This window comes from Anomaloglossus baeobatrachus, chromosome 7, assembly GCF_048569485.1.
Source record: "Anomaloglossus baeobatrachus isolate aAnoBae1 chromosome 7, aAnoBae1.hap1, whole genome shotgun sequence".
Classification (NCBI taxonomy): Eukaryota; Metazoa; Chordata; class Amphibia; order Anura; family Aromobatidae; genus Anomaloglossus; species Anomaloglossus baeobatrachus.
This window is the reverse complement of record NC_134359.1, coordinates 138,312,754-138,326,384: the sequence shown is the minus strand read 5'-3', so window position 1 is coordinate 138,326,384 and position 13,631 is coordinate 138,312,754. Positions and strand designations below refer to the sequence as shown.

At 42.2% G+C, this 13,631-nt stretch overlaps 1 protein-coding gene across 1 annotated transcript in view; it reads left to right on the top strand.

Annotated features, from left to right (window-relative positions):
* PLEKHM3 (pleckstrin homology domain containing M3) overlaps window positions 1-13,631 on the top strand; it is a 442,009-nt gene that overhangs the window by 380,024 nt on the left and 48,354 nt on the right. Inside the window, exon 7 of the mRNA XM_075317729.1 lies at window positions 2,167-2,324. Within this exon, the coding sequence (XP_075173844.1) occupies window positions 2,167-2,324 (158 nt within the window). The remainder of the gene's footprint in view (window positions 1-2,166; window positions 2,325-13,631) is intronic.

The following is a 13,631-nucleotide window of genomic DNA, read 5'->3' as shown; positions in this document are numbered from 1 at the left end:
CCCAATGCGTTTTTTAAGTCAAATCTATTGACTGGAAGGGCTCAAAAATGCTGGAAAACGCAAAAAGAATAGACATACTACATCTTCAAAAACGCAGTGAAGATGCAGCCAACAAAAGATGCCCAGAGTGGACAGCAAAATCGAAATCTCATAGACTTTGCTGGGAGAAGGAAATGCATGCATTTTGGTGCATCTTTGTGACCTCATAAACACAGCAAAAGATGCCCTGTGTGAACTTAGCCTTATAACTAGCTTTCATAGACTTCATTGCCTCTCTCATCTGTATTCCCAGAGATCATTCCTGATTTTGACCTTGGCTCGTTTTTCGACTACTCTCCTGCCCTATATTTTTTTTCTCTGCACCATTTTCCTATTTCTGACCTGGCTAATGCAGCTGACTCTAAGGCCCCAACCCAGTGGCCCTTGTCTAAGTCCAGATCCCTTCACCAGGATTAAAGGGTGAAGGTCAAAGCAACCCCTGGGCCAAGTCTGTCTCTTGTGCCAAGTCTGTCCATGTGGTAGCCATTTCAGCGCTGCTAGACTACCTTTGACAGACCCACGTTACAAGCTAATGGTAGAAGCAAAATATTATTTTTTTAATTTATCTCCTGCAATTCAGGTCCTGTTATTACACTCATGTAATAACACAAACATGAAGGTAGTACTTTTTACCATTTTTGAATCTGTGCAAAAATAACCATTACTTACTAATTCACACATCTCTCAAACGCCATCATCAGTGGTCCTTGCCCATCCTGTAGCTATGTCACGTCCATCATTCTCATGACCTCTGCTTCACTACAGTGATCATATAAATTCTGACCATTTCATCATCTGTGTAGGTCAAAGGTGGACCACTGGGGAGGTGCCATTAAATTGTCAGGGGTTAAAATTGGCGAGTAGTAGTTTCTTGTATTTAGCCTATTTCTGAAAGTCTTGGATAACTCTTTAAAGTTTGGTAATGCTGTTAGAGAAACCAGATAGTATTGAATTGTTGGTATTTGTTTAATTAAATTTATCATGACCCTGTAACATTGTAATCAGGACTGACTAGATTTCATTATATGCTCAGTAAGGTAGTAACCTTACAAATGAATAAACAGAAAATGATGCTTTCATATGCAAATAATGCACATTTGCATGGTATTTAGGCACTATTCTAGAGTAGTTAGAGGAGAGCACCCGGGCACTCTCAGTGCAGTAAGTCATCAGTGGGTGCTAGATGCCCCACATTATTCAGCTTAAAAGGGACAAGTCTGCCATTCATCTATATGACTGCAGACTTGTGGATCCTAACAGTGTACAGAGTACTAGCTGTCAGGATTCCTCAGTTGTCAGCATCGGGAGATGACAAGAGCGTGACTGCAAGTATGTGATTTGCATACATGCAGCCATGTGCTGACTAGACATGTTCAGCCACACTTGATTCAAATAAATTGAGGCAAGGCTAGATATGTCTAGTCTGAATGTGGCCAAATTTATACAAATCGCATATTTGCAGTCAAATGACCACCCTTTCCCAGCCCTGGCACACTCCTGACAGCACGCGCTAAGAGGATTCACAAGTCTGCAGACTTGTACCGCAAGGCTGGACAGCCCCTTTAATTTTGGTAGGATGAGCAAACATTTAAAACAAATAGACTACTTCATGGGCGCAGTACAATGCACCTCTAGGGACCTAAAATGTAAATCTAGCCCTGACTGTAATAGTTGAAATATTGAAACATTTTATTTCCAGATCTGTCTCATCTTTGGGGGAATGAGTATACCTTCAAAGGCATTACAAGAGACTTATTATATACCGTAGCACATTTATTTTAAATTGGACAATGCTGGTGTATTGTCTCTTCAATGTTTCACAGTGCTTTTTGCAACAAAAAATTCTATTTGTTCAAGATAAAAAAATTTGTTTAAAAGAACTGAGAGTCCTCAGTGGTTGATACCTTTTAATGGCTAACTGAAAAGATGGTAATAATTGCAAGCTTTCGAGACTACTCAACCACTGAGGACTCTCAGTTCTTTTAAACAATTTTTTTTATCTCTACTGGCTAGCACGGTACAAAGATATATTTTACTTGTATTTGTTCAAGTACATTTATTAGGATCTTCTCCATGCACTTTATATAATCCAAATGTCTAAATCTACCTCTCTTTTATCTTGTGTAGGTAGTAGAAGGCAAGTTGTCTCCTTTTCTAACAAAAGTGATCAAGTTTGCTACATCTCATGTCTACAGCTGCAGCCTTTGCAGTCAGAAAGGATTCATCTGTGAGATCTGTAACAATGGAGAAATCCTCTATCCCTTTGAGGAAACTTCCACAAGCAGGTAAAATGCATTTTTATTCTTGAAGTCAGGGCCGGCTCCAGGTTTTTGTGGGCCCTGGGCGAAAGAGTCTCAGTGGGCCCCATCCACACATAGACATGCACAGATACATACACATACAGGCATACGTACACATATAGATTTAAAGAAAAATTCACAAAAACACACACACATATATATAGACATAAATCTAGACACAGTCATATACACTGACATACATAGATACAGATCATATATGCACACAGACACATTACAGATATTTCTAATATTGGGAAGTCGGCAACAGCCTTCATTCACCTCCCCACTTGTGTCCATCCAGCTCCTCCTGGGCATGTGTTGGTGCCACGCTGTGGCCGCACATAGAGAACACTAACACTGCTGTATACATCACAAGAGAGTTTGGGGGGGATACATATTACTGAGGAAAGGGGTATACAGCAAAGGGGGTATACAGCTCTAGAGAGGGGCGTTGGCTCTGGGGTGGGGGGACAAAAAGCTCTGAGGTGGGGCCTCTATATCGCACTATGCAGCCCCGATATGGCATTATACAGCCCCCATATGGCACTATGCAACCCCCATATAACATTAGGCAGTCCCCATGTAGCACAATGCAGAACCATAAAGCATTAGGCACCCTCATGTAGTATTCAGCCCTCATATAGCACAATGCAGACCCATATAGCATTAGGCACCCTAATGTAGTATACAGCTATATATAGCACAGTACAGACCCAGATAGTATTAGGCACCCTCATGTAGTATACAGCCATATATAGCACAGTACAGACCCAGATAGCTTTAGGCACCTTCATGTAGTATACAGCCATATATAGCACAGTGCAGACCAGATAGCATTAGGCACCTTCATGTAGTATACAGCCATGTATAGCACAGTACAGACCCGGTAGCATTAGGCACCTTCATGTAGTATACAGCCCCTATATACCACAGTGCAGACCCTGATAGCAATAGGCATCTTCATGTAGTATACAGCCATATATACCACAGAACAGACCCAGTAGCATTAGGCACCTTCATGTAGTATACAGCCATATATAGCACAGTACAGACCCAGTAGCATCAGGCACCTTCATGTAGTATACAGCCATATTTAGCACAGTACAGACCCAGTAGCATTAGGCACCCTCATGTAGTATACAGCCTTAGATAGCACAGTGCAGACCCAGTAGCATCAGGCACCTTCATGTTTTATACAGCCATATATATATATAGCACAGTACAGAGCCAGATAGCATTAGGCACCCTCATGTAGTATACAGTCCCATATAGACAGTGCAGACCCAGATAGCATTAGCCACCGTCATGTAGTATATAGCCCCCATGGTCGTCTGGCCACAGTAACTAGCACAAACTGACTTTTCCCCGTTCCCCCGCTGCTCCAGTCTCCTCGGCGCGTCCACTGCTGTCGCTCACTCTGACCTCACTGCAGGCGCGCGGTGGTGACGCCACCGCACTCCGCTGCAGTCCTGTCAGAACGCCGACACTCCAGACACAGGGGGGAGAATGATGAGAGAGGGAGCGCGCCGCTCCGTCTCTCATCATTGCTTTCAATTGTATCGGCAACTGCCCTGCTTGAGGTCAAAACAGAAAGTTCAAAAATTCTCAAATGTCGGTAACTGTAAATATTTAGATAGTTTTTCTCTTATATCAGTAGCATGTGTATTCTTCAACATGGTACCTACAGCTACTACTAAAAACATAAAACTTGATACTTGATACTTACCTAGCAACCCACCGCAGCTCCCATTATGCCACTTTCAGGGTCCCTGTTAGTCTATACTTTCTAGCCCCTCTTTAAACACAGAAATGAAACTTTCAAAAAAGCCCGTGTTTAAGTTCGGAGTTCAGGTGCTGTTTGTATGCTAATAAAGTTTGTTGTGAGGCTGCAGCACAGCCAATCAATAGGCTTTTTGGCATGAGGAAGATGTTTGTACACTGCTATAAACAATGAATAAAAAATTACATGGGCTACACTCTGTTTTTGTTAAACAGTGCAAATAAAGCAGCAAGCTGTACGCTGCAGCCTTCAGTTGTCTGCTTTACTTTCTCAAGTTATCAAAAATAGAGGGGACCTCCACATCTTCTTTTTTTTTTATTATTATTTATTTAAATAATCTAAAAAAACAGCTTGTGGTCCCCCCTATTTTTCATTACTAGCTATGGAAAAGAAGACAGCTGGGGGCTGGTATTATCAGGCTGGCAAGGCCCATGGTTATTTTGCTCTTCCTAGCATAAAAATAGCAGCCTGCAGCCGCCCCAGAAGTGGTACATCCTTTAGATACAGCAATTCTGGTGCTTTACCCAGATCTTCACAATTGCCCTCATGCAGTAGAAATCGGGATAATGCTTTTGGGGTTGATGTCAGCTGTGAACTGACAGATGGTATCAAACCCAGGAGTTACTAATGGATAGGGGTCTATTAAACATCCCCATTACCAATTCGGCAGGTATAGAGTTGAAAAACACACAGAAAAAAATTGTTTATTTCAATACAGACTCGCCCCACACTCCCTGGGGAAATCATCAACTGTCATGACCATTTCTAGGCTGCTGCCAAGGCAAATAAAATAATGGGATGTATGTACAAGCATAGATGTTTATGACCGGAACATAATTTTCCCTCTTTACAAGTCACTTTTTAAGCTACATTTAGAATACTGTATTCAATTTTGGGTTTCATTGTATAAGAAAGATATAAATAAACTAGAATGAGTGCAGGGAAGAGCTACCAAAGGTGTGAAATTGAATCTTTAAGCAGGTTTTTGCTATAATATATAACCACACCCCCTTTTCTGATAAGCAGCTAACTGTCAATAAACAATATATACAGAGAGCAGTGGTGTGGGTGGGCTTAGCTTTCTGAGCTCTGCTATATATACATCTAAGAACTCTGATTTTGTCTCAACTTCTGCACTCAGTAAACTAGGTGATACTTCATTGGAATCAGGATCTCTATTCCTACAATATGCTGCTTTCATATGAGGTAGCAAATACCTGGTGACAGATTTCCTTTAAAGGAATTGGTGGAATGCAGTGTGACAGGTCATCAAAATTGGGGTTATTCAGTTTGGGTAAATGAAGGCTTTAGGGGTGATCTTACAATGTTCAATATATATAAAAGAACAGTACAGAAATCTGTACAATATTTTTTACACTGGGGCCTACAACAATGACAAAGGGGCATCCTCTATGCCAGGGATGTCAAACTCAAATACACAGAGGGCCAAACTTAAAAACTTAGACAAAGTTAAGGGGGCCCACATAGTCGTCCATACAGATTAATAGGCCCCACATAGCCCTCCATACAGAATGGGACCCACATAACCCTCCATACAGAATAATGGGCCCCACATAGCCCTCCTTACAGAATAATGGGACACACATAGCCCTCTATACAGAATAATGGGCCCCACACAGCTTTCCATACAGAATAATGGGCCCCACATAGTCCTCGATACAGAATAATGTGCCCTACATGAGTTTATTCATATACTCGAGTACTATGGGTATGAAAAGGACGAAATAGTATTCCAGCAGGACAATGACCCAAAGCATACGTCAATATTGTTGAAGAAATGGTTCAATGACAATGAAACAGAGGTGCTTGATTGGCCCCCACAGTACCCAAACCTCAACCCAATCAAACACTTGGGAAGAGTTGAAGAAAAGGCTGTATACATACCCAAGTCAGTCGACCAGTATGTACAAACATCGGGATCATGTTGAGAAGACCTGGGATCAGATTTCAATTGAGACTTGCTCGAATCCAATCAAGAGCATGCCCAGATGGATTCAGGCAGTGTTGAAAACAAAGGCGATTTACAAAATACTAACAAAATACTAAAAATTAAAACGTTGATTTCTAGGTGCAAAACAGTAATAATGCAGTGACTAGTGACAATCTGCATAATTAATCACGTGCTAAATAGTTGCAAGTAGTGATGGGCGATCCCCCTGATAATCGGGGAGACTCGCCCAATCATTTTGTCGAGATCAGGATCGAGATAATACGATCTTGCGTCCGATCAGTGATCTTGGACTTTACAGTTATGGGATGGGGCGGGGGGATAATAGCAAAAGAACCACCAGTTGGTATTTCTACATGGACAGTACTCACAGTTTAGAATAGTAAATAGCACCAGTGAGGAAATAAATATAAAACTTAACTTTTAATCTTATTCATTAAAAATGTGCAATATTAAAAAATACACTTAGGATCACCCTGCGGGTAACCAAAGGCACGTTATCCCACACCGTGTCAGGGTACCCTTGGGAAAAAACCATTAGGGGATAGCAAGTGTGTGTGTTTGGGCAATTTAAATCCGACCGTCAGTATACAAAGTAGTTCAAAGAGATTAGTATGGACAGTGGTCCCACTACCAACATATGATACGGATGGAATACTAGATAGACCAATCCTAAGAATACCAACGGCAAAAAGAGACTTTAACCCCTTTACCAAATGTTCAACACACAGACAAAGCAATAGTAAGGAAGGATCTCACCCATTTAGATGATCTTCCGATGCTTTACACAGCAATTTCTTATTGGAGGGGTCACAGCGGGGCTTGGAATCCAGGCTTGATATAATTTGCCCTAAACCCCCTTGACTCCCGTCCTTACATGGACGGTCCACATCTGAACCTATGTCCTTGTACACAGATGCCCCACATGCCTCCCGACGCGTTTCGTCACAATTAGTGACTCCTCAGGGGACCAAGCATGAAGAAAGATGTAGTGGGCCAAAAGTGGTGTGGCACCTGCAAAGTCCATACACCAAATGCTGCAAGACGCTAGCCCCATAGGTTACGACCTATAAATATATGGTCAGGGCCCACACAGCCAATCCAGACAGCTTCCATTCAGGTGCAATTCATAATCAAAAAAGGCCATTAAACACTCACCGCTCTTTTAGGAGGATCGTTCTTTACAGTTAGAGCAGTCAGACTGTGGAATGCCCTACCACAAGAGGTAGTAATGGCAGATACTATACCAGCTTTCAAAAAAGGGCTGGATGATTTCCTCAGTACACACAACATTGTTGGTTATAAATGACTTAGTGACCAAATGTAGAACTGGTGGAGGAAGGTTGAACTAGATGGACCTAGGTCTTTTTTCAACCTTAGTAACTATGTAACTATGTAACTATGTACCAGGTGGGTTACACGTGTTTCAGCGTCTCTCTGTCATTCAGACTCCATTTACCCGGCTGTGCACCACATTTCCGGGTTGTGTGTGCGAGAGTGAGGCTTGGACCACATCACGTGGTATAACCAGCATCACGTGATCAGACACATGATCCGCCGCATCTTCGCTTCATTCAGAGAGACGCTGCAGTGTAAAGACACGCCCCCAAAACATCCAAATGGGTAAGAAAGGGGACTATAAACCGCCTGTTACGTGTTTTGTTGGGCTACAACACCCTTGTTAGACTCGTGTAAGCACACATGGGTCAACGCCACGTCGCCCCTATCGGTGGAGACGGGACAAGATCACATCACACAGTTTGGGCTACCCTGCTCTGCAGATTCCAATCCCTAGCTGCCCAGATGTACCTGTCTGACCACAAAAATTGGGCGAAGCCCACGTCTTTTTTTTTTTTTTTTTTTTTTTTTTTAATTATTTCATGAAATAATTAAAAAAAAGGGCTTCCCTATATTTTTGGTTCTCAGCCGGGTACAAATAGGCAGCTGGGGGTTGGGGGCAGCCCGTACCTGCCTGCTGTACCTGGCTAGCATACATAAATATGGCGAAGCCCCCGTCATTTTTTTTGTTGTTTTGTTTTTTTTGCGAAAAAAAAAAAAGGGCTTCCCTGGATTTTCCATTGCCAGTGAAGGTAACACCAAGCAATGGGGGTTAGTAGCCCGTAGCATTACCCTTAGCTAGCAAAAGAAAATGCAATGGGAACCCACGCATTTTTTTTTCTTATTATTTTTTTTTTTTAATTAAATAACTAAAAAAAAAATGGGCTTTCCTGTATTTTGATTGCTAGCTAAGGTAAAGCCAGGCAGATGGGGTGGCAGCCCATAGTCGTCCGCTTTAACTGCGCTGAGAATCAAAAAGCGGAGCGCTATGTCATTTTTTTAAATTAATTATTTTTACACAACTATATATTAAGAGAAAAAAATTAAGAGACCACTGCAAAATCAAAATTTTAAATTTTTCTGATTTTCCTTTTTATAGGTATATTTTTGAGTACAATGTAAATTGTTCTTTTATTCTATAAACTTCTGACTTGTCTCCGAATTTCCAAGCAATACATTTTGTTTATTTTCTGAAAATACTAGTTTATAGAATAAAAGAGCAATTAAATCAGAAAAACTGAAAATTTTGCAGTGGTCTCTTAATTTAGCCAGAGCTGTGTGTATATAGATGGATGGATAGATGGAAGGATGGATGGATGGATATATAATGTACACCATAAACAATTGTATAAAAAGAAATAATTTAAAAAAATGACACAGCGCTCCGCAGTATTTTTGATTCTCAGCGCAGATAAAGCAGACGGCTACGGGCTGCCACCCCCAGCAGCCTGGCTTACCTGACTGGCGATCAAAATACTGGGAAGCCCATTAATTTTTTTTATATATATATACAGTGCCTACAAGTAGTATTCAACCCCCTGCAGATTTAGCAGGTTTGATAAGATGCAAATAAGTTAGAGCCTGCAAACTTCAAACAAGAGCAGGATTTATTAACAGATGCATAAATCTTACAAACCAACAAGTTATGTTGCTCAGTTAAATTATAATAAATTTTCAACATAAAAGTGTGGGTCAATTATTATTCAACCCCTAGGTTTAATATTTTGTGGAATAACCCTTGTTTGCAATTACAGCTAATAATCGTCTTTTATAAGACCTGATCAGTCCGGCACAGGTCTCTGGAGTTATCTTGGCCCACTACTCCATGCAGATCTTCTCCAAGTTATCTAGGTTCTTTGGGTGTCTCATGTGGACTTTAATTTTGAGCTCGTTCCACAAGTTTTTAATTGGGTTAAGGTCAGGAGACTGACTAGGCCACTGCAACACCTTGATTTTTTCCCTCTTGAACCAGGCCTTGGTTTTCTTGGCTGTGTGCTTTGGGTCGTTGTCTTGTTGGAAGATGAAATGACGACCCATCTTAAGATCCTTGATGGAGGAGCGGAGGTTCTTGGCCAAAATCTCCAGGTAGGCCGTGCTGTCCATCTTCCCATGGATGCGGACCAGATGGCCAGGCCCCTTGGCTGAGAAACAGCCCCACAGCATGATGCTGCCACCACCATGCTTGACTGTAGGGATGGTATTCTTGGGGTCGTATGCAGTGCCATCCAGTCTCCAAACGTCACGTGTGTGGTTGGCACCAAAGATCTCGATCTTGGTCTCATCAGACCAGAGAACCTTGAACCAGTCTGTCTCAGAGTCCTCCAAGTGATCATGAGCAAACTGTAGACGAGCCTTGACATGACGCTTTGAAAGTAAAGGTACCTTACGGGCTCGTCTGGAAAGGAGACCATTGCGGTGGAGTACGTTACTTATGGTATTGACTGAAACCAATGTCCCCACTGCCATGAGATCTTCCCGGAGCTCCTTCCTTGTTGTCCTTGGGTTAGCCTTGACTCTTCGGACAAGTCTGGCCTCGGCACGGGTGGAAACTTTGAAAGGCTGTCCAGGCCGTGGAAGGCTAACAGTAGTTCCATAAGCCTTCCACTTCCGGATGATGCTTCCAACAGTGGAGACAGGTAGGCCCAACTCCTTGGAAAGGGTTTTGTACCCCTTGCCAGCCTTGTGACCCTCCACGATCTTGTCTCTGATGGCCTTGGAATACTCCTTTGTCTTTCCCATGTTGACCAAGTATGAGTGCTGTTCACAAGTTTGGGGAGGGTCTTAATTAGTCAGAAAAGGCTGGAAAAAGAGATAATTAATCCAAACATGTGAAGCTCATTGTTCTTTGTGCCTGAAATACTTCTTAATACTTTAGGGGAACCAAACAGAATTCTGGTGGTTTGAGGGGTTGAATAATAAATGACCCTCTGAATAAACTTTTCACAATTTAAAAAAAAAAAATAAAAAAAGAAATAACATTCTTTTTTGCTGCAGTGCATTTCACACTTCCAGGATGATCTACAGTCCAAATGTCACAATGCCAAGTTAATTCCGAATGTGTAAACCTGCTAAATCTGCAGGGGGTTGAATACTACTTGTAGGCACTGTGTGTGTGTATATATATATAATATATATATATATATATAACTAGCTGTACTACCCGGCTGCGCCCGGGTTAGTAACTGCTGTTAACAAAATAGAATGTATTAACAAAAATGTATTCTGCACACAAAAACCACAAAACAAATAGATAGAAATGTAATTATTAAATTGTTTCCTATATTAACCAATCAGAGCTCAGATTAATTAACTGTAGCAAAATAGAAGCTAAGCTGTGATTGGTTGCTATTGGCAGCCTGATAAATCTCCAGGCAACAGAAAGCCCTCCCCCTGACAGTATATATTAGCTCACACATACACATAATAGACAGGTCATGTGACTGACAGCTGCCGTATTTCCTATATGGTACATTTGTTGTTCTTGTAGTTTGGCTGCTTATTAATCAGATTTTTATTTTTGAAGGATAATACCAGACGTGTGTGTTTTAGGGGGATTATGTGGCGAGGTTGGTGTATATGTGGTGAAATGTGTGCTGAGGGTGGTATATGTGTTCAAGCACGTGGTAGTGTGTGGCGCATTTTGTGTGTGTGTTCATATCCCCGAGTGTGGTGAGTGTCCCATGTCGGGGCCCCACCTTAGCAACTGTACGGTATATACTCTTTGGCGCCATCGCTCTCATTCTTTAAGTCCCCTTTGTTCACATCTGGCAGCTGTCAATTTGCCTCCAACACTTTTCGTTTCACTTTTTCCCCATAATGTAGATAAGGGCAAAATTGGTAAATTGGAACGCGCGGGGTTAAAATTTCGCCTCACAACATTGCACCCGGCGCTGCCCGGGATAGTAACTGTTTCTCTGTTTCTCTCCCATTCTCTGTCTGTCATCCCCTCTGTATATATCTCTCTGTCTCTCTCTCAATCTCTTTGTCTGTCTGTCTCTGACTGTCTCTGTCTATTTCGCTGTCTGTCTATCGATCTCTGTCACTTTCCCTGTCTGTCTCTTTCCCTCTCTTTCCCTGTCTGTCTCTTTCCCTCTCTTTCCCTGTCTGTCTCTTTCCCTTGCTGCATTGTGACTCGCCAACATTCCATATAAGGGCGTGGCCGCGCATTCTTCTGAAGTTCTGGCTGCACTGTGGCTCCCAGCTCCATTCGCTTTAATGGAGGCAGGTTTTTTGGTGAATAACTGTAAAGAGCGGAGTTAAAATTTCCCCTCAAAACATAGCCTATGACGCTCTCGGGGTCCAGAAGTGTGAGTGTGCAAAATTTTGTGGCTGTAGCTGCGACGGTGCGGATGCCAATCCCAGACATACATACATACACACATACACACATTCAGCTTTATATATTAGATATATATATATTATATATATTAAAAAAAATAATGAAAAAAAAAATGTGTGGGCTCCTTCCGTATTTTGTTCGCCAGTCAGGTAAAGCCAGGCAGCTGGGGCTGGGATTCTCGGCAGCCCCCAGCCGCCCATGGAAATGGCACATTGTTTCTAAAGGCTTTGTCACACACAGAGATAAATCTTTGGCAGATCTGTGGTTGCAGTGAAATCATGGACATATTGTTCCATTTGTACACAGCCACAAACCTGGCACTTATTGTCCACAATTTCACTGCAACCACCGATCTGCCACAGATTTATCTGTGTGTGTGACAGGGCCTTTAGCGCCATTTCCTGGCGCTTTACCCGGCTCGTCAGCAGCCCTGGTGCCGTGTAGCACGCTGGGTAATAAAGGGGATAATACCAGCTTTGTATTCTCAGGGACAGCAATGTCAACTCTGCTTCATCACTGTGCACAGACAGTCTATACACAGTGAGAAGCAGAGAGCATTGTAAGCTCTGCTACATCGCTCTGTACAGAGCGAGAAGCAGGCGGACAGTGAGGGTATGATAGCACTTGCGTCTCGCATTGCATCATCCCGCACCTGACACTCTCAGGACAAGAGCGCATCAGTTGCATGGAAACGCATGCAGATGACCCGCTCCTGTCAGGAAATTGTGCGCTGTGATGTGATGCGACACTCGCCCAGTGACAATGAAAGTTCAGTTACCAGGACCTTTGATGACGTCATAGTCATGTGACCAGTCTGTAGCCAATGAGGTAATACAACATTCACACCTGACTGGTCACATGGCTATGATGTCATGAAAGTTCCTTTTAGTCAGAGGTGATTACCAGGGGGCACAGCAATGATCTGACAGCAGCAGAAGCGGCCGGGAGACAGTCTGCAGGATGGCTCGCGGGACCTTTAAGTATGATCATAATGTTTTTTTAATAATGTGCTTTTTTTTTTTTATACAGCCCTTGGATCCGATCTGGACCCGATCTGTAACACGAGCTTCCCAGGAAAGCTTATGATCGGGATCATGTACATGATCACTATGTGATCTGTACGATCCCAGAATCCCAGATCTTTACAGATTGGGATCGCTCATCACTAGTTGCAAGTCAAATTTACGGTATATGTGAAATAGCCAAAATCAATCTCTACAATAAAAGTAGTCTCCCAAAGCTGTAGTGGATGGTGAAATTTGGAGCCTGAAATTAAAAGTTCAAAACATTGTTACCCTTTTGCTTGTCACTGTACAGCTGCACAGCTCTGTACTGCTGCCTAACATCCTCCATACTGCTGTTGCTGCTTTTGAGCATATACTACATAAAGACATGACAGTAGAAATTCCTAATGGCGGCTAGTCTCTACCCACAAGATCAAAGACAAATGAAAAATAGCCTACAGAGGAAAAAAAATCTTACAAAAATGAAAAATATATGCTATGTAATCGAACACTTGATGGTGTATTTTAAAGAGAAGTTGCGTGAAATAATGATACATCACTGGAATCAGTTTCTCTGTCTCTACATCCCGCTTCTCTCAGATTAGGTAGCAACCTCCTGGTGACAAATTTCCTTTAAATATAATATTCTGTGTCTAAATAGTGCTTTTGCTTAATTCTAATTCTTAACACCTTATAGTCCAGATCTGGTGGTCACACATGTCCACTAGCGCAGTCGTAGCACCAAGATGCTCTTAATTATGAGTAGTGCATGGGGTCTTGGGCATTGTGAACAGCAGCCAATGCAATTCAGCATGCTAGAAGCGGCTTCTTTTTACCAAATACATTCAGTTCTGAGAGTGAA